The sequence below is a fragment of the Sturnira hondurensis genome, unplaced genomic scaffold (assembly GCF_014824575.4).
Source record: "Sturnira hondurensis isolate 20B ecotype Veracruz unplaced genomic scaffold, ASM1482457v3 Scaffold0018728, whole genome shotgun sequence".
Lineage (NCBI taxonomy): Eukaryota > Metazoa > Chordata > Mammalia > Chiroptera > Phyllostomidae > Sturnira > Sturnira hondurensis.
This window is the reverse complement of record NW_028091359.1, coordinates 4,222,068-4,243,961: the sequence shown is the minus strand read 5'-3', so window position 1 is coordinate 4,243,961 and position 21,894 is coordinate 4,222,068. Positions and strand designations below refer to the sequence as shown.

At 39.3% G+C, this 21,894-nt stretch overlaps 1 protein-coding gene across 2 annotated transcripts in view; it reads left to right on the top strand.

Annotated features, from left to right (window-relative positions):
- Positions 1–21,894, top strand: part of NSF (N-ethylmaleimide sensitive factor, vesicle fusing ATPase) — a 139,392-nt gene that overhangs the window by 78,381 nt on the left and 39,117 nt on the right. For both annotated transcript variants that reach the window (XM_037069717.1, XM_037069718.1), the window contains exons 10-15: positions 5,461–5,626; positions 6,431–6,505; positions 6,708–6,895; positions 14,544–14,639; positions 18,418–18,574; positions 21,420–21,553. In XM_037069717.1, coding sequence (XP_036925612.1) covers positions 5,461–5,626; positions 6,431–6,505; positions 6,708–6,895; positions 14,544–14,639; positions 18,418–18,574; positions 21,420–21,553 — 816 coding nt within the window. The remainder of the gene's footprint in view (positions 1–5,460; positions 5,627–6,430; positions 6,506–6,707; positions 6,896–14,543; positions 14,640–18,417; positions 18,575–21,419; positions 21,554–21,894) is intronic.

The following is a 21,894-nucleotide window of genomic DNA, read 5'->3' as shown; positions in this document are numbered from 1 at the left end:
GAAGATGCATAAGCCCCATGGCCCTATTTCAAGACAGCTATCCCAGAGAAACACTCTTGAACTTGGCACAAAGTGACATGTATCAAGATGTTGATTGCTGCCCTACTTGTAATGGGAGAGAAAGCAGAAACAACCTGGCATCTAATATTTTCTCTTAAGATTTACCAAATCTAATCTACTTTATTTCCTCCTTTTTCTGATTTTTGTTGATAGTAAAAATAAATGTTTAATATTGTCTTTATAGCAGCCTTTTAATGTTTCAAGTCTGCTTGTTGAGCACAGAATTATTTCCATTTTACACTAGAGGGTTTTCTCCCTTGCTTCTCTATGTCCCATTAAGTTCTTGGTCATGTTCAGATCTCCAGCCTTTTCCACCACTTTGGTTCTAGCAGGCATGGATCCTGGTGTATGGTGCAAGTTCAGTAACTGATCTAAACTCTTCAGACAGTTCTGGGAACCAATTCAGTTATACAGTTGATCCCTAGTACCACATATTTTCTGCTTCAAGTGTCTTTTTAACACTCAGTATACCAAGAAAAATAGTCATTACCATTTACTGTCTGGATTGAAAGAACTTTTTAAAAATTATTTTAGTTATTTTACAAATAATTTACAAATGCAAGATTAAAGAGAAGTAGAAGTCTATTAAAATATTTAATAAGAGCTTAAATACAACAAACCAAATTTTTATTCCATATTTTCCTGGTTTTGAAGACATATTACACATGCCCAAAATGGGCAGGAGCTTTTGAATGTAATTCTCTAATTCAGCTGTTCATCAGTTGTCATGCGTGAGCTTGTGTATACTGCTTCTGAGTTTCACTTACATGTCTAATAAATTGCAAAACATTTTTGTTTTTAGATTTGTATACACTTTTTAGAACGGTCAATCCAGTTTTTTTATGTCTATGTCACCTGTTTCTTCTGGTCATCTCTCCATAGTGCCTGCCTGCAGCATGTGTCTCCTTAGAAACCACAACAAGTAAATTTTGATGCACAGCTGAAGTAAAAGATGGCAAAATAATTCCGTGTGTCTTTTTAGAAAAAGGAGGCGGCCTAGTTTCTTGTCACAGTATAGCACACTGAAGACTTGTTGTGAATAAGTAACTGGATAAAAATGTCATATTGTTTTCTTTTTGGCCTTACAAATATATTCACTCATTTTTGAGTTTGAGAAAAACTTGCGTAGAATGTCCTCATCTGAAGGCACACAGTCCAAGGTTTTACTCTTAGTGATCAATCTCACCATCTTCATTAGAGTCTCCAGTGCTGCTGTCTCACTCTGTGCATTTAACTTCCGATTCGTGCAATTTTGAAGTATCTTTATCGGTTTTCTTTGTCTGTTTGTTTCTGCCATTATGGCCAGGGAATTTAAAACATCTGAGTTCTCAGCTGTGTTCAGTTAAAACTAAAATCAGGCGACAAGGCTGGTGGATGGTGTCTCCACCAAAGATGATGTGGTACTTTGGACAGACACTGAGAAAACTGGGGGATGGATGCCGTAGTGATATTTATTTCCCTCTTGCATTGTTCTCGGCAGCTTCATCACTTCTCTTTTCTTTCATCTTTTTTAGCGTAGTTGAGAATTGATGAATACTGATGACATAATTTCTAGAATGTTGAAGTAGCATAATATAGCTTAAGATTTATTAAAAAACCCAGTGGATCTGTATGGTAATTGTCAGATGAAATGAGTGTTATTTTATTTTATTTTAATATATTTTTCTTTTTGGTCTGTGGAAGACGTCTATGAAAAAAAGAAACTTATGCCCTGACTGGTGTGGCTTAGCAGATTGGGTGCTGGCCTGTGAAATGAAAGGTCACCAGTTCAGTTCCCAGTCAGGGCACATGCCTAGGTTGCAGACCGGTCCCCAGTTGGGAGTGTGCGAGAGGCAACTGATGTTTCTCTCCCTTCCCCTCTCTCTGAAAATAAATAAAATCTAAAGGAAAAAAGTCATGAGATATTAATCTTTATAAATAAACTTGCAGATGGTTTAAATATGACACTATTAATGATAAAATTGAGTTGGAGAGAGTTTCTAGGTAGGTGTTAATCATAGCCAGCTTTTTCAGTTATACCTTTCTCAATTCTTACATCCAGAAAAGGCTTGGTACGCTCAGCTAATGACCCCATGGAGGGTGTATGTGTGTTACATAATAAAGAAAAGCATTACCTCTGTGATTCTGGCCCATCCAGGCTGACAGAGATGAGCACTTGCATATAGGTCAGACTAGTTAAATATAGAACAGTGGTTTTCGAAGGCTGTTGCCAGGAGCTTGGCAGCATCAGCTCTGTTTCTGTGGAGGCAGACTTTTCAGATGGTAAGGACAGAGCTAGAAGCCAGCGGATTGAAGAGGATTGCATTGCAGGAATTTAAACTCTTTGGTAAGGAGTTTATTGATGAGTCAGCTATATTAATCTGTGAACATTAGTTCTGACATTACCTGACTCCTAACTTATTGCAGTGGGAACCTGGCTTTATTTAAGTAGCACACCTGTAAAAATTGATGTTATTCTGCTGACCGAGTTGGGGGAAGGGACCTGATGACAGGTCACAAGATTAGTATGGCTCTGAAAAGGTCAGAATTGTACTGAATTATGTTTGGGACAGATCGCTCCTGTGATCATTTAGCCAAACACAGTGTTCCTATTGTCTCTGGCTTCCCTTCCACGGAGATGATTTTTGAGGTTGGCCTGAGAAGGAAGTCGTGATTCCAGTGGCAACGAAAGGCACATTGACAGCACCATTCACACGTTGTAGCAGCTTTTTGTCTCATGCTCTATTGGCAGACAACCTCGAATAAAAATGTTTAAAAAAGTAATGTAGAATCCCACAATTTTAGTCACAAACAGGCATCTGCTTGTTTTGAACTGAAGACCCTACCGTATAGAAGTGTTACACTAGGGTAACAAGCTAAGGTTGTAGTTTCAATTCCTCATTCTCAGTCTTGAATAGTTTTTGATGTTGAATTTTTTTCAAATGGCAAGCTATCATTTATCATCAGACATCTGTTCAATAACTATGATGATATTGAGAAATTAATTTTTTCAGATTTGAATTTAGTTTTTAAAACACTTGTGGAAGGACAACAATTTTGTAGGTAAGGAAGAAAAAATAATACCTAGTTAAATTTTGGAAACCTTAATGAGCACATGACTATCAATCACCTTACATAGTAGTGCCTTAAAGAATGAATAATACTCCAAATATGAATAATAGAGTGTATTATAAGATTTTTTTCTCTGTTTCTGTTCATTATTATGAAGTAAAATTGACTTTCTTCTGGTGTACAGTTTTATGAATTTCAGCAGGGGTATAGTTTTATGTAACCATTGCTAAAATCTAGACACAGAACATTTGCCTCTCCCCCCAGAACTCCCTCACGCTGTCTGCCATTGCACTCCCTGTGTCTGCAGCCTCTGGTCCCTGCCCATCTGTTCTCCGTCCTGTGGGTGTTTCTTTGAGAGAAGGTTGTAACCTTTCGAGGCTTGCTTCCTTCACCTGGTATAACTATATCTTTGAGACTCATCCAAGTTGTTGCATGTATCAGACATCCCTTTTTATTGTTGAGTAGTGTTCCTTCACACAGATGTACCGTGGTTTGTTTAGCCATTCACCCACAAAAGGGCGTTTGGGTTGTTTCCAGTTTGGGGCACGTAAGAATAGAGTTGCTGTAAACTAAGGAGTGGAATTGCTGGATCAAACAGTGTTTTATCTGGTTTTGATTTTAAAAAGAAGAAACCAACTCTGTATATTTATATTTGTTTTAGACCCAGTCTAATTTCCTTAGGTCATTTTCGGAACTGTTTCTCTTCCTGCTTCTGATAAAACATTTTATCTGTCACGTTATGTTTTCTTGGTCCCCCTTTTCCTCAGGTTGCCTTGTTTGCAGGCCTCTAGCAAGTTGTCTTCAGGAAGTTCATTGCAACAGCACACATAATACTGAAAACTTAGACATTGTTAAATATCCGTACTGAGGAATTAGTGTGGAGTAGGAGAGTTAAACTATAAAACCAGTCATACAATGAAATATGGAACCATTAAAAATCACAGTGTATAGTTGTGTTTACAGGCATGGGAAAGAACTTAAGGTAATGTCTAGACTGAAAAAAGCAGGGTACAAGTTATTTACATAGCATAAACTGAATAACCTTAGTTATTTCTAGCTAGTTGAATTTTAGGTAATTGTGATCTCTTTACTTTTGGGTTATTTTTCCAAATTTTTATAATATCATGTATTTTGCAATTAGAAACAAAAACAACCATTTAAAATTGTTTTAAAAGAATAGTTAACATTCAAGGAAATACTAGATACATTGAGTTCCCAATTTTGTAATTAAAATACATTTAAAATATAGAAATAAATTTGTAGAACGTTGATAGAAGATATCTTTAGGTGATAGTATAGTTTATTTTTAACTTAGCCCTACAACTTTTGCTCAGCTAACTTCAAATACTTCTATAATAAGTTTTTTAAAAACCTATTTTAAAAAAGATTATATTCTTGCCAGATGTTTAATGAATACCAACCAATATAATCCTTAATCTCATTAGGCCCATCTTATATTATCCATATGTTGTCATACATATTTAGCTTCTGTTTATTTTCACCTGTTATGTTAATTCCTAATGTTTTAGTTTAAAATTTTTTTCTTGGCTTCTAATAAGAGACTTAATTACTTAAAGATAAATTGTTGGAGGGTCCATTTAACTTAACCTAATCAATCATTGGCATTTAAAAGTATTTGTATCTATTAGAGTTTTTAAATATATAAACTAATTTATTTCAACAATGACTATATTTAATAAACTAAAACAAATCACTGTGCAGAAGAAACAGCACCCCCCTCCTGACTATGTTCTTTTTATAAACTGTCTTTATTCTCACTTGACTGTTAGGAGAAAATAATGTTTTCATGTGATATAACTGAATATGAATCATGCTCAATTCCTGTCCCCATCTCTGCAATCCCTAGTGGACCTCTGGGTAGAGCTGCCATTTAGCTACAGAAGCTGACAAACAGATGAACATTAGACCCACTATTTCTGGGACAATCCCCTCCCCAAAATTCAGGGAAAATGGGAGGGAGTTGCCATTCACTGACTTAAGAATAGCATCTGATAAGTATAAGAATTCTTTCAAATAGTGAGATAAGAAATCAATGTAAAGGAACAGTTAGTTGTATGTTGGACTGTTTACTTTCATCGTGTATAATATGGTGGGGTTTTTTTATGGCTATTGAATAAGAGGTTCTGGGATGTGTTTGCAGAATTTCAGGAATGCTTTTCCGATACCTTTGAGTAGGCAGCACCATAACTAGACTTGCTATATGTATTAGTTAACATGGAATGGAATCTATCTACAGGAAGCTTGCTTTGCTTTTTTGATTAGTTTGTTTAAAATCTATTCAAAGTATTTGAATTGTATGACCTTTAATATCATTTCTTTCCCTGCTAGCTCGGTGCTAACAGTGGTTTGCACATCATCATCTTTGACGAAATCGATGCCATCTGCAAGCAGCGAGGGAGCATGGCTGGCAGCACAGGGGTCCATGACACTGTTGTCAACCAGCTGCTGTCCAAAATTGATGGTGTGGAGCAGCTGAACAACATCTTAGTCATTGGTATGTTTGCTCTGAAAAAAAAAGTACTATGATTTCAAAAACATAAGATACGTAGGTTCGGAATTAAGATCTGTGTAGGTTGTAATTATACTACTTTGCCAATGTTTCCAAATTAGGATCAAGCGATATAGAAGAATTTGACTATTTTGTAATGTGTAGCCTTCATCGGACAAATGAAAGATGGGTGTTAGTGACTCATGGGTTTAGGCATATAGCTCGCCGGGAGAGTGCAGTGTGGTGCAGTGGTTTTCAAACTGGATCCTATAGGCCTCCAGGGTCTGTGAGGGCCAGGGAGTGAGCTTCAGATCATGCATCCTATTATAACTCCATCTTTTATGTGTTTAATGTGCTGAGGTTCTTAAGGCGGCATTCTGCGGCCAGGGGGTGGGGCGCGAGGAGGAGTCTGCTGTTTATGAAGCTTGAAACCCATTGGCCTGCACACAGGGAAGGGACTTCGGGGTCGGATGGATCAGGCTCATGTGGCCCCCACCCCACTTGGACAGGTTACGTGCTCTCTCTGAACTTTGCTGTTCCTTTTTCAGTAATTGAAGTTTTCATTGTATTTATATTCCTTTGACTCGTACAGTAGTGAAATGTCAAAGCAAAGTTTCCAGGTATTTTCATTAGAGCAGATGAAGAACAAATGATATTTTTGTTTGAGAATAATTTGGTTTTCTGTTTGACTTTTATAAGGTGTCCTCTTAGCTTCTAAGATAAATTATTACTCTTACGTCTACTTAAGGGACATTTTATCCTGGTTTTGAACTGTGATCATTTGTATGTTGTTTCAACACCTGTGCTCAGGAATGACCAACAGGCCGGATCTGATAGATGAGGCCCTCCTCCGACCTGGAAGACTGGAAGTGAAAATGGAAATAGGTAAGAAGACCTGTCCCCGATGGCCTGGGGGTGGGGGTGTATTTAGAGTTCATTAACAGGAGCAAAGTCACATAACTCAATAGCTTAATGTTTGTTAGAAAATTTGTATGTCATGAGAAGCAGATGTTTAATTACATGTTTGAATGGCTCTAAGAAAACACTAGGAGTAAAATAATCTCTACTTTATTTTCAACTTTACCAGGCTTACCAGATGAGAAAGGTCGACTACAGATCCTTCACATCCACACAGCGAGGATGAGAGGGCATCAGTTACTCTCTGCTGACGTGGACATTAAAGAACTGGCCGTAGAGACCAAGAACTTCAGCGGTGCTGAGCTGGAGGGCCTGGTGCGAGCAGCGCAGTCCACCGCCATGAACAGACACATAAAGGTCGGTCCAGTCATCCCGCAGAGTGGGAGCCTGCAGCCCCACACATATGGTGCCAGTGTTCTCTCTCTCCTTTCACGTGTGCCAGGGGCTGGGCTGATGCTGACTTTTGATAGAAAAGATTCATGGTAAAAGGAATAGGAATTGACTACCAACTGCTAAATCTTCAGAGCAACAGGAAAAGTCTCAGTAGCATCTGTCACATGGTGACCACTGACCCCATCTACCCGAGGTTTGCCTCCATCTGATACATGTGAAGATGAAGATTTTGAAGCATTTTTTAAATCCTTGTGCCGTGTTGAATTGTAACATATTGTAGGAAGTTGGATTTTGTCCCTACATTCTAGAACTACAGGGAATGCTTCATTCAGTAAATAACCGGCATAATTGCTGTTTTTGAGGTTTGAAGCTGGAGACATGAAGATAGTAAATCGTGGGCTCTCCCCTCAGGGAATTCAGAGTCAGGGAACCGGACATGTGTGCCAGTTAGGACAATCGTATGTTGATACTCTGGTAGAAATTTGAGCATACTTTTATTTTGATAAAGTTTGAACAGTACATTTGATCCTTCAGCATCCCTTCTCCTCTTCAGGTTTTAGTTATCTCCTCTAGGTACATGGCTTCCAGGTTTATGTCTTACCTCTTAAAAGTATGTCACCCACTTTCAGTTTATACTAAATAACTCTACCTGGATGTTCTATCAGGTTTCATTTAATGTTTCAAAAACAAATTTGCTGTCTTTGTTTTAAGATTTGTTTATTTATTTTTAGAGAGAGAGAAAGGGAGGGAGAAAGAGAAGGAGAGAAACATCAATGTGTGAGAGACACATAGATCAGTCAGTTGTCTCTCTGACGCCCCCAAATGGGGACCTGGCCTGCAACCCAGATGTGTGCCCTGACTGGGAATCAAACCCGTGACCTTTCAGTACACAAGCTGGCACACAATCCACTGAGCCATAGCAGCCAGGGTGATTTTTTTTTTACCTGCTTTTTTTTGTTGTTCCTCTTTGGCTGATATCTCAATTTTCCAGGCTTAAAACTTCAGGGTTATTTTTTATTCCTGTCACTCTATTGTGTCCAACATCAAGTCATTTGCCAAATTTTGTCAGTTCTGTCTTGGCAGTGTCTTTCAGTTCTCATTGTCACTGTCTACCTTCTCTTTTATGAGTCTTCTTATTTCATATCATTCTGCTCTTCAGAGACTTCCAGTGAGTCACCTTTGTCTCCGGAACAAAGTACAGACTTCTTAGCCTTTGTCTTTAAGGTCCTCTAGACCTCAGGTCCCAAGCTAGCCTTTCCAGATGCGTTCCCACTTATTCTCCATACATCTCAGTCAAACTGAAATATGATCAGCAGGCATGAATTTGTTGTTCTATTTCCCTACCTTTTCTTCACTGAGAGTCGTACCCTCTCTGTTTATTTCTCTTTTCAATACCTGGTCTGTATGCCACCACTTTCTTCAAACCTTTTCTGATTCTCTCTTTCAAGAATGATGTATTATCTTTCTGAAATAGTAGTGTATCCTTTGTGGTACCTTTGGTTCGAAACAGACCTATTCGGCACCTACCATATGCCAGACACTGTGCTAGGGGTTAATGCTGCAACTGCAGATAAGTGAATCTCCTACCTTGAGCAGCTCACAGTCTGCCCTGCATATAGAAAGGCCATGGAAGGTAAGGAGGGGAAAGGTGCCAGATGTGGACAGTCGATGGGGAGAGAAGAACCTTCACGGAGGAGCTCCTCTGTGGATGTGTCTCTTGGTGGGGTCAGGCGTTTTAGGAAGAAGGAATAATACATGCAAGGGAACAGAATGGCGTGATATATTAGGGTAATTCAGCATCGCTTCAGCATAAAAGGGAGGCAGGGGAGGCAGAGAGAGAGATTGCGAGGAGACTAAAGTCAGAGACTGAAGCGGGATGGAGCACAAAGAGCCTTTTATACTGTACTAAGAAGTATGGACTTTTTTCTGTGAGTAGTGCTAAGCCATTGAAGAGTTTTAAGAATAGAAGTGACATAGTGTTAAAACAGAAGATCACTCTGGCAGCTGTGTCGAGTGGAGTGTTTAGGGGAGTGAGGTTGGTGACACAGACAAGAGAGGGGGACTTTTATAACAGTTCTTGCAGGAAATAATGAAAGCCTGAGCAGTTAGGTTGAGTATATTCTCATTATTTAGGTACATTCTAGCAATGATTCTAAACCAAATGGGGTCGGCAAACTGGCCCATGGGCATATCTGGCCAGCCACCAGTTTTTATAAACAAAGTTTATTTTAACACAACCACACCCACTCATTTACATAGTGTCTGTGGCTGCTTCCATACTATAGCGGCGGAGTTGAGTATTTGCAACTGAGACAGCATGGCCCGCAAAGCCTAAAACATGTACCGTCTGGCTCTATGCAGAAAACGTTTGTCAGCTTTCAGCCCATATCTTATTCATCTCTGAAGTTCCCACAGCATCACAGATAGGTTTAAATACTGAAAACATTGTAGGTATTTAGTCCATATTTTTAAAGTTAGTAAACTTATATGTGTATTCTGAATCAAACTCTAAGTCACAATTTCCCTATGTAATAGAAATGATTTTGTTTTAGCGCAAGAATGCCATACTGGAGAAAGTTACTTGAGACAGACAAGAAAATCCCCTTTAAGATACTGGAGACCCGGGAGGAGGAGACTAGTACCACTACTTTTTTTTTTTAATGCCAAATGTCTGGGTAGTGGGGGAATACTATATTGGGTCCTTTCTTTACAAAGCAAATTGTTCCTTTCTTTTTCTTTTTTCTTTCCTTTTCTCTCCTTGCCATATGAAATGTCTTGGTAAGAAGTGATGGTGACTTTAAGAAAAACTGTGTAAATGATGTGAAAATTGCTCCCCATCTTACTGATCCTTCCCCTCAGACCAAATCAGTGCTTCTTGATAAAGTCCACAATAACTAGATTGTTAGCTATCAGATTTTTCACCTGCATTAGCCTCCACATTTTTCTCTTATTTAGTTATTTGCCTTTTTAACCACAATAATCTTATCCCAAAATGTCTCTACGCCATCGTCCCCCTAAGAAACACGCTTTCTTTAAGCATGTATTAGTTGTACACTCAAAGCAATGAGATGTGGTGGAGAGATCACATATTCCATAGTCCCGAGGCACGGCTTAGCCCTACACTTCTTTCCCTTTTTTGTTTCTGCTCCGTTAAAGGGCAATAACTACCTGTGTCTGGACTTCTGTGGAAAAGAAATAAAATACTGTATGTGGAAGTGCCTTAATCAGGGGTGTCCAACCTGCAGCCCACAGGCTGAGTGTGGCTCAGGATGGCTGTGAATTCAGCCCAACACAAAACCGTAAATTTACTTAAAACATTATGAGGCTTTTTGGTGACAGTGTGTCACAGTGTATTTAATGTGTGGCCCAAGACAACTTTTCCTCTTCCAATGTGGCCCAGAGACGCCAAGAGTGTGGACACCCCTGTAAGTCGTTCTTTACATTTTTGTTACTGGAGGGTTTGAGAGGATACTGTACATCCTTTTCAGTGTCTGAGTTCCTTTGTTTTGTTGACTGTTTGCAGTTATCATTTTTCTAAGTGTGCAACTAATATGTTAGTTACCAGGACACAGAATATATTGTTGTTCAGATTTACAAGTAAGGAGTGGTGTGAAGAGTGGACATTATTTCCCTCACTGTTTCCATGTGGTTGAATTATCTTTAATTTAAACACCAGATGATGCATATTGACTTGTGATCATCACCTTTTTGTACCAAAGAGCTTTAAATTTTTTTTACAGTATCTGGAATATCTAATACAAAGGACTCTTAGGCAATTAAAAGAAGGGAAAGATATGTAAGGCACTAACTCCACCTCCCAGAAGACATAGTACTAACATTTCTTTCTTTTTCTGCATTTTAAAAAACCTATATTGTCAAAAGTTCTTTAAGCACTGTTTCCCTACTAAGACTCCTCTTCAGCTGAACAAAAGGCATCCAGTTTTAGTTATCTCTTGTAGTGACGGATGAGTAAGTAATTTGAAACTCGTGATTTAAAGCTGGTGTAGAACTTATACACAACATTCAACTATTTGTTATGATGTTCTTTCTTTGTATTATAAAAAGCCGATACTAGTGTGTTTTGCTTCCTTTTCAGGAGATTTAGGTTTAAACAAAGTCAGGTGGACTGAACTAAACAGGTCTTCCCTGTTAAACTGTTCTCTCCAGGGTTCCACAAACACCTGATGGTCATGTCACTTACAGGTGAACCCGTGTATGTGATCAGGTAAAATTCATGTGACAGTCAGTTGTTTTTTATCTTGAAAGGAATTTCTGCTCCAGGTAGAGAAGATTCATAACCTAAATTTCTTCTGCTCTGATCTGTTGTAAAGGAACAGATTGTGGACATACGCACACACACTTCACAACTGAATCAAAGCTCCGATTTATGTTTGCAGAACTTTAATAAAATTATTTATTTTCTGTAGAATTTTGATTGATTGAGGTCATTCTACCCTTAATTTAACAGGAATGATAAGAACTTGCAAAGGTCAGATTTTAAAGGTTATGAAGTTTAAGGGTGACCACTGATATTTGCTAGTGTTGAAGGACAAGTTTATGAGTTCCTGCAGGTATAAGCTGAAAGGTGTTGCCTCGTCTGTACTGATCAGCTGTTATCAATTAAATGCAAAGGAAAGTTGCACTAATTCGGTCGGACAAATGAGAAAAGGTTTTCCAAGTGAGTAAAAATTCAGAATTGCAGAATTTAAAAAAAGGTTTTACTAATTTGATAAAATAGTAAAAAAAATAGCTAAGAGAAAGCCTTAGAAAACTTCATGGTTGGGCATAACTTACAGTCATAGTACTGTTGATTGTTTATGGTTAGGTAACTTTTAAAATTCTTAGAGTATATAAATAAAACTCGTTCTAAAGTAACTCTACCCCTTCTATCTTAATTCATTTTTAATTCATTGGGTGAGTCCTTTTTACTAGTAAAAAGACAAGCTGCACACCAGTTTCAATCCTGAAATCTATCATAGTTTTTGGCAAACATTGAAAGATAGATAAGATTTTCCCTCCATATCAATATGTGTTTATGTCATTTCAGTTTCACTATAAGAGGAAATCAAAAATATAAAACATCATAGTAAAAATTTAGGGCTGTATAGTGAGAGGACATTTAAAATGAGTCTGGCCCTGGCTGGTGTAGCTCAGTGGATTGAGAACTGGCCTGTGAACCAAAGGATCGCGGTTCGGTTCTCAGTCAGGGCACACGACTGGGTTGCAGGCTGGTCCCAGGAGGGGATGGATGCATGAGAGGCAACCACACATTGATATTTCTCTCCTTCTCTCCTTCCCTTCCCCTCTAAAGATAAATAAATAAAATCTTTAAAAAATGAAATAAAATGAGTCTGGTAGCTTCATTGGGATTTTAATACTGGAATCGGCTTCTTCATATTTACCTTAAAGTTTACACCAGGTAGAATTTTTTTTTTTTTTTTAGATTTTATTTTTTTACTTTCCGAGAGGGGGAAACGAAGGGAGAAAAAGAGGGAAAGAAACATCAATGTGTGAGAGATATATGAGTCAGTTGCCTCTTGTTTGCCCCCAACTAGGGACCGACCTGCAACCCAGGCATGTGTCCTGACTGGGAATTGAACTGGCAACCTCTTGGTTCACAGGCGGCCACTCAGTCCACTGAGCCACAGCAGCCAGGGCTAGAATTCTTTTAGACATCAAAAAGTCTTGCTCAGCAAGAATTTTAAGACATGCAATAGCTGACTATTTAGTCAGGGGCAGTGACCTCCTTTCCCTTAGATTGTAAAATTAAACAATGACAGCAGCCTACACAATAGCCATCTGCTGTGAATGAATCAAAATTGTGCCTGTTTTTTCTGTTAGATTGGCAAAAATATTTTTTGGCGTGTTGCAGAATTTTAGGAATTAGTTTATGTATGCCATGAGATGAAAAAGGTTGAAAATTGCTGCTCTAGAGGCTAGGACTGTACACAGTACTGTTATAAAACGGCTTGCCTGTATCTTCCTATGTACATGGAAATCACTTTTAGGGTAGAGAGCCGCGTGTATTTTGCAAATTTGGTTACTCTGTCTTCTAGTTTCTAGTGTTGCCTGGTTCTTTCACAGGTAACCTGTTTTTGTCTCTCAAAAAGGTTCTAGGACTTTCTCTTCACCTCCGGTACTCCAATACTTCACAACACTGTCTAAACAGATGTGGGTTTCTTTTCCCTTACCCTGATCAGCGTACACTGAACCCTGTAAACTGAAAAGACACAGCTTTCTTCAGCTGTGGAAAATTTTCTTTTCTTCCATCTTTGTGTTTCCTCTTCTGTCCCTCTCAGACTCTTCTAAACTCACTGTTAAAAATTTCTGGATTTATCTTCTATGCTTTTTAACCTTCTTCTCTAACTTTCATTTCCTGGGGTTTGGGGCAGGAAGGGAGATGAATAAATTTATCCTGATTCGGTTTCCTGACAGTTCTTTTTATCTCAAAAAACTGACTTTAAAAAAAAATAGCCTGTCATTTTATTTGTCTCAGCAGTCTGTTCCTAAAGGAACATGACTCATATTTTATAATAATCGATGGAAAGTTGATGTTGCTTAACATACTTTTGTTTTATAATCAGATTTTTTTAAAGATAATTTTTTGTATAACCATAGTACCATTTTAAATATTAGACAGGCTTGCCCGGTGCTATTGGGAGTGAGCCCAGTCGCATTAAAAAACGCGTTGGTATCTCAGTCACTCATCAGGCCCAGGCAGCTCCAAGTGCTGATAAAGGCCTGGGTGCTTCTGCAGATGTCTGTTCGAAGTGTCAGCTCCAGGTGCAGGAAGCGGAATATTTGGAGCTGGCACATAGACTCTGGAGCACAAAGTATGAGTGCAAATGAAAGTTGTAGGGCTTGGTCTCCTAGACAAATGTTTACAAACCTGGTTGAGCATCAGGCACTTTATAAAAATACAAATGCCTGGACCCTCTTAACTCAGAATCCTGAAGCGGGTGGGGCTGGGTATCTGCATCTCTGATGACTCTAGAGGCTATTCTGATACAAGGATGACAGCCACTGTTCTTAGATACACTCTGTATGTGTTTTCTCCTCCTCATGCCCATTCCCAAAGAAATGGCAATCCAGAGTTCTTTGGTGCAGACGTGTCATAATGACTAAACTGGTACCCACTTAGTGGCCGTTTGATTTGCTTCTAGTCTTCTGTTATTATAAATCACTACAGTAATATAACTTCGCACACATTTGTGAATATATTTATGGGGTTAATTCCTGGAAGTGGAATTGTTCAGGCAAAGGCATATGTGTTTATGAATCTGAGAGAAATGTGAAAATACGCTTTTAAAGATCTTCAGGTGTGCCCTGGCTGGTGTAGCTCAGTGGTTTGAGTGTGGGCCTGCGAACCAAAGGATCATGGTTCAATTCCCAGTCAGGGCACATGCCTGGGTTGCAGGCCATTTCCCAGCAGGGAATACATGAGAGGCAACCGTATGTTGATATTTCTCTCCCTCTCTCCTTCCCTTCCCCTCCCCTCTAAAGATAAATAAATAAATAAAACTTTTAAAAAATCTTCAGGTGTTACATTCTTAGGCTGAAAAATGTTCTTAAATCTTAGAAGTCCTTACATTTTGTTTTTATTTCTAACTAGGCCAGCACTAAAGTCGAAGTAGACATGGAAAAAGCAGAGAGCCTGCAAGTGACAAGGGGAGACTTCCTTGCTTCTTTGGAGAATGATATCAAACCAGTGAGTATAAATGCTGAGTGATGCATAAGCCAAAAATAATAATAATGATTCAGGAGAAAAATAACTGCCATTTTACCCAGGACTATGGAAGGTTATAGCATAGGTACTTTTTAAATCAGAAAATCTCAGTATTAGAAGGGTCTAGTACAAGAAACATTCAAACAGTAACTCTGATGGCTGAAGATTAACCAATACTTACTTCAGTGTCTCTCATGACAGGGAGTTCGCCATCTTACATGCAGACCATCCTGTTTGGAGTCTGTGTAATTATTAGTTCTTACTTTATATTGAACTAGAATTAGTTTTACTGAAACCAAAATTTTTCCTAATTCATTCATCCTCTATATGTTAGTTATATATCATATAAAATTATATATCATATTTAAAATTAACTCATATTCTTCTCTCTCTCTCTCTCTCTCTCTCTCTCTCTCTACCTTTCTCCAACCTCCTCCAAGACATGCCATTTTCTTACTTAATACTTTTAGGTCCTTTAACTGCTATAGTTTCTAAGGTCTCTTAACAGTTCTAAGTGCCCTTTTTAAAAAAAGGTATCATTTTTTTAAATGCACTCAAAACTCACCAGTCATAGTCGGAGCTTTAGGATACAGTATAAGGGCATTAACCCATTTTTCTATAAAATAACCACTAATGTTTGGTTACTGTTCCTTGAGTAGCCATTGTTTGGAGTCCTGTATCAGCACAAAACTAAAGCACAGGTAGGCCTCTTAAAAGGTGTGCGTATTTGGTTTTCTTCTCCCAATGGACCTTAAAAGCAGAGAATTGAATTAGCCTTAGCCTTCAGTTCGTGACACACTGGTGTCATCGGTCTACATGGCATGTAAAATAAAGTGTGGTGCATGCAATTGGGGGCTTGCTATTTTGTTACGTATTTGATTAGCAAGAATCATCCATGTGGTTTCTGTAGCTATCCATCACTTGTTTTTATCGCTGGGTGGCATTCCACTGTGTGGCTCTCACAGTTTCTCCTGTAAGTGGGCATTTGGGATACTACCATTTCTTCATATTACAAGCAAGTGCTGCTATAAGCATTCTTGAACGAATTTCTCTTCGATGTATGTTTAGCAATAAAATGGCCGGTTTGCTGGATATATGAATGTCTGTCTTCAAACTGAAGAATTTCAAGCTTTTCCCAGTGGTTGAGTCAGTAAGCACTTCCCCCAATAATGTAAAAGAGATCCTGTTACTCTGCGTCCTGTACTCCACTTGGTGTTGTCAGACTTGGTTTTGGCCATTTGCTTAGATGTAAAATGGGATCTCATTCTGGTCTTGATTTGCATTTCACAGATTACTCATGGAGGTAAGTAAGCATTTCTTCATATGCTCATTGGGCATATGAGTGTCTTTCATGAAATGCTGTTCATGTATTTGCCTATTTTTCTGTTGTATTGTTTATTCCTTATTTTTATTTAATCTGTGTAAGTTTTTAGATATTCTTCACAATAATTATTTGTTGCAAGTGTCCCCTTTAAAGACAAAAATCAATTTGTTTTTAGCTCTGTCCACTTTGTTAATTATTATTGTGAATTTTAACTATAAAATCACTTTCAAAAGTTACTGAGCAATGGAAATGGTTAATCTTTTGCTGTTGTCATTTGTAATACTTACCAAAAATATTAGAGGCAGACTAACTGATCTATTCCAAGCTTTTTTTAATGACAAATAATTTGGATACAAGAAAGGGAAAACTAAGATAACAAATTTAAGTATGTAATAAGTTTCTTTTATTTATTCCAAGGGTTTGGGGGATAAGACAAAAAATGAAGTGACAGGATAAGTAAGGAAAGCTCGTATACACACTGTGCAGCCAGGGAGGGTCCCTGTTTCCTTGTTCAGGAACCTGGAGGCTTGCTGCTGCGAGACTGAAAATGCGTACTTGGAATAATTGAAGACGAAAGTCAGCCTGTCTGCATATTTCCTACAGCAGTATTTATTAGGCTCTTCCTGTATAACTTCTTACAGGGCCACTGGATGCAACAGGTCCAGACCAGGGAATGAGGACTTTCCTTTGTACTCGGCCATCAAAGGACTAGTGTGTGTGCAGGGGCCAAAGGGGGGGCTGAGGAGTGACTTGGGGCGAAGTAGTGGAGTAACGAGAGCATCATATACTGTTTAGAGACAGGATCACAAAGAATGATTTTCTGTGACGTACCAGTTCTAAAGAGATGTTAAAATTATTCCATACATCAGGTGGTGAAATAATTAACTTTTTAAAAATATGTTTATTGATTTGAGAGAGAGAGAGAAAGGGAGGGGGAGGGAGAGAAGCATCAGTGTGACGGAGGAGCACAGACGGTTGTTTCCCACGGGTGCCCTGACCAGGGATCAACCCCCTACCCAGGTATCTGCCCTGACCAGGAACTGAACCACAACCTTCTGGCGCATGAAACGACACTCCAAGTAACTGGCCCACCTGGCCAGGGAGAAAAATTAACTGTTTGAAGGATGTAATAACTTTAATTCTCAAGATATGTAGCCTTTACATTAGTTACACTGAGTGATGTTATGTTTTCCTACTCATTTCTTTTCCTGTTAACCTTATGAGAATTCAATTCAATTAAGTAAATAATCACTAAAGTTACTGACTACTTTTGGCAGCTGATTTGGTGGGAGTTCCAATTTGAGATTAGGAGTTGAAAATGAAGAGGGATGTGATTTAAACTCCAGCATGTAGTGAGCACAATTAATCTTTTTCATAGAGCCCTGATGGGTTGGGCTGGGCATCGTCCCGCAAAGTGAAAGGTCATCGTCAGCTTGATTCCCGGTCAAGGCATGTGCCTGGGCTGCTGTTCCAGTCCCAGGACTAGGCACGTACAAGGCAACCGATCAGTGTTTCTCTCTCACATCAGTGTTTCTCTCCCTCTCTTTCTCCCTCCCCTCCTCTCTCTCAGTAAAGTAAAAAATAATTATTACAAGCCCTGGCTGGTGTAGCTCAGTGGATTGAGCACGGGCCTGTGAACCACACGATCGCGGTTCGATTCCCAGTCAGGGCACATGCCTGGGTTGCAGGCCAGTTCCCGGCAGGGGACTCATGAGAGGCAACCACACATTGATATTTCTCTCCTTCCCTTCCTCTCTAAAAATAAATAAATAAACTATTTTTAAAATAATAATAATAATAATAATAATTACATATAGTAATTGCTTTTATTTTCTTTTCCTAGCCCTTAAGTCTTTCATTACAACTGATTATTTCTACCTCACTCGAAATCTTATACTTACACACATATACTTACCTTGGTTCCCCTACCACCAAGCTGATGTGAACAGGCTCTCCTTATTACCATTTTACATTCCCATTTTAATACGTGACACCTACAGTGACAGTTAGGATAGTGTCTTTGTCTGCCTCACCAACTGTTTCTAGTTTCTAAGTGTATAATAGTTTTTTCTTTTTCCGTTCTTAACAGAAGGCAACAAGCGATGTACTCCTTACAGAAATAAGCATATTAGAATGTACCCTGTCTCATGGATTACGACAGTTTGGGCTCTGGTAGAATCTGAGCCTAGAATCTGTTGTTTTATTCCATTGAATCACACAAAGCAACTTCCCCCCTCCCAGTTGGGTAACAAGTTAAACGCAAAATTATAAAACAGCAGATTAGGTTTAGTTTTGCTTTTCAGGCTTTTTACGTTAATATGGGAATTGCTCAACACTTTTATTGTGTAAGAGTTATTACTCATCGTTTGTATCTTTAAATGTTCTAAGTTTTAATATAATGCTCAAAATGCTTTAAACTATCCTTTTCTTCCATAGGCATTTGGCACAAACCAGGAGGACTATGCAAGTTACATTATGAATGGTATCATCAAATGGGGTGACCCAGTTACTCGCGTTCTGGAAGACGGGGAGCTGCTGGTCCAGCAGACCAAAAACAGTGACCGCACACCATTGGTTAGCGTCCTTTTGGAAGGTGAGAAGAACTGATGGGATGGCATTAAAAGTAAAACAAACAAACCAAGGCAGAGTTTTTACAAAGTTGTTTAGCACATTCCAGAAAAATGACTTTGTATTTCTAAAACTGTTCGTCATCTGAAAATAGTAAGCCAGTATATACATATCAGTATTGTGCACAAGTTAAAGTCCCACTGGGGATAGAATGTTTCTGATGAATGACAGCAACTGGTTTTCTTATAGGATTGTATACAAATTTCTTTGTTACTTAATAGACTGTGCAGGACTCCTGGTACTCAATTCAATTAAATAAATACTCACTGAGAACTTAACTAGTTGATTTGTATCTTAACGCTGCTGCTGTGAGACAGTGTACACTGAGTCATAGAGAAGCCGCTTAAGGATACAGAGGCACCCAGAGTTCAGTTTGGTCGTGAAAAAGACCTGTAAACAAATTCCTAACTATGGTGTATGAATGTGAAGTGTGTGAATGCAAGTCATTTTGCCCATCAGTAGTGAAGGTAATTTAGTTTAGTGTTTAATTTAGGTGGTATTTAGAGGTGGTGTTTAATTTAGACTTTGAAGGATCAGTTAGGGTTTTACCAAGCAGACAAAAAGGAAAGGGCATTTTGTTTATTTACAGTAATGACTAGGACAACAGAAAAATTCAGTGAGTCCACAGGACAAGGGGATCTGACCCTTCCCAGGGGCCTGCAGATGGGCTCACCGAGGGGCACACATGAAGCAAGACCTGAAGGACGAGGAGAAGCTGGCCAGGCAGAGTGACCAGGGAAGATGTGTAGAGGGACCAGCAGGTGAACAAGCTTTGGGCAGGAAGGAGATTGAAGCAGAAAGGGAGACTGGCCACTCATGAGACTGAAGAAGTAGATGAAGGAGCCAGTTCATGCAAAGACTTGTAGACCATGTTAAAGATTTAAATTCTGTCTGAGGGGCAGTGGGAAGCCCTTTGTTGGGTTTTAGGCAGTGAAGTGACACGACCAGATTTGTATTTTCAAAACATCACACCTGCTTTGTGATAGAGAATGTATTGGAAGGGCAAAAGAAGATACAGGAGAGGCCACTGGTTAGACTCAGTTGCATTCGTCTTCTCAAGAACTGATTGTAGTTTGAAGTAACAGTGCTTGTGGAGTTGGAGGTAAGTAGACCATTTTGAGAAATATTTAGGAAGTAGAGTAAAAGATACTTCATATTATTATAATTATTGTTAATCATAATTGAACTACCATTCTCTGAATTCTTACTATTTGCCAGTCATTCTACTAGCACTTCACACATTTTATCTCATTTAAACCCCACTTGAGTTTAAGATAAAAGCTGCTGTTGTCCTTATTTTGTAGGTAGGGAAGCCGAAGCCTAGAAATACGAAGTAACTAGATGCATGGGAGAGGCCTCAGACGTGGTCCTCAGGTTCCTAGTACACGTGGCCTGTGTACTCAGAATGGGGGCACTGGTGGAGAGGCAGGTTTGGGAGGAAAGATTGTGAGCTCAGTTTTGGACACGTTGAGTTTGACGTTCCTATCGGATAAGTGGACTGGACGCGTCGAGTGGCCCGTCGGCTGCGTCGGTCTGGTGCTCCAAAGAGAGGTCTGGCTGCAGGGTAGGTCCACGAGTTGTCAGCACACGGACTGTTGACTGTGTGCGAGTGGGCGGAGTCGCTTACAGACGGGGGCAGGTTAAGAAGAACAGGGGCCTAGAACTGACCTCTGAGGCACATCAACATTTAAGGACTAAGCAGCGAAGGAAGAGTTCACAAAAGAGGTAAGGCAGGGGGGGGAATGTGCTACCACAGAAACAAGGAAAAATATTTAAGGAAAGAGGAAAGCTATCAATTGTATCAAATATTCTTAAGATGCCAGCAGATAAAGTGTCTGTTGGATTTGGGGACATGGAGGCCATTGGTGACCTTGATGGTCCCATTTCACCGGGGGCCACATCAGCCTCGCGGTTGCCTCCAAAGGGCCGAATATAATTTCAACTCCTTAACAGTTAAGGAGTAGTTACATTCATACAGTCCTAAAGTTATTTTGGCCCTTTGAGGGCAACTGGGAGGCTGATGTAGTCCCAGTAAAAGTGAGTTTGACACCCCTGCTATAAGGGAATGGAAGCCACGGGGCTTGAGAATGGACAGCGAGTGAAGGATGACAGCAGCTGGAGCAGGCGTTTAGGGCAGTTCCCTCTGCAGGCAGAAGAAGTGGTGTTGAGGGCTGTGAGGAGAAAGATGGACCAGACAGGAGAGGGGTGCTGTCAGTAACGTCAGGTTCCTGAAAAGAAGGGAAGGAAGAGTTGCCTGGTGGGTGGCTGGAAGGGGGACACATCTGCCGTTGCGCAGAAGGGAAAGGGGAGCTGTGTAAATACAGGTTCATTTGTAGATTCGGTTGCCTTTACAGGGAGGTCTGAGTCTTTAGAATTCTAGCTTTTAAGTCGCATTTGTTTCTAATAAGGCAGTATTTCCCTGCCCCCACAGTCATCTCCCAAGATTATATTTATTTTGTTAGGCAGTTTGGTAGAACTAAATATAGATACTGATATGTATTTGAATGCACCCTTTTTTTTAAAGAAGCAAAAATCTTTGTATTTTATATATTTAGCCAGAAATGTGAAAGATTAAAACCATGTGAGAAAGAAGGAATGTATTTCATCATAATTTTGAGAAATGCTAATCAGTTCATTAAGTTTAGTTGCTAATAAATAAGAGAAAACACGTCTGCCATGAAACTGTGTCAGGAAATGTTAATGAGCAACTAGTTGAGACCTCAGTCCCTGTGGATAAAAGTTTAAACTTGTCTTGTTCCCCTTTGCTTAGCTTGGCTTTTTTCCCCTGACTTGCTCACGTCTTCACGCAGGCCCTCCTCACAGTGGGAAGACTGCGCTAGCTGCGAAGATCGCAGAGGAGTCCAATTTCCCCTTCATCAAGATCTGTTCTCCTGATAAGATGATTGGCTTTTCCGAGACAGCCAAGTGTCAGGCCATGAAGAAGGTATCAAGATTTTTACTTTCATTTAAATTTCCTATCTCTCGGATGTGTGTGTGCACGTACAGATACACCTGTGTGTCTGTGTGTGTGTGCACCATAGCAACTGTGTTCTTCCCAAGTGGGGCTACAGTATCAGCAGAATTTAGGAAGAAACAGCTATTGTAGACATGTTTAACTTTGTAATGAACTTTTATTAGAGTACTTTTATCTTCCAAATTATGTTTTGTTTTATACATATTACAATTTTTATTTCTTAAGTTCGTGTTGTTTGAAAGACAGACCCTAGTTGAGAGTGCTTGAGTAGAGTGGAACAAATTTATTTAGAATTTGTTTTTTAAGTTCCT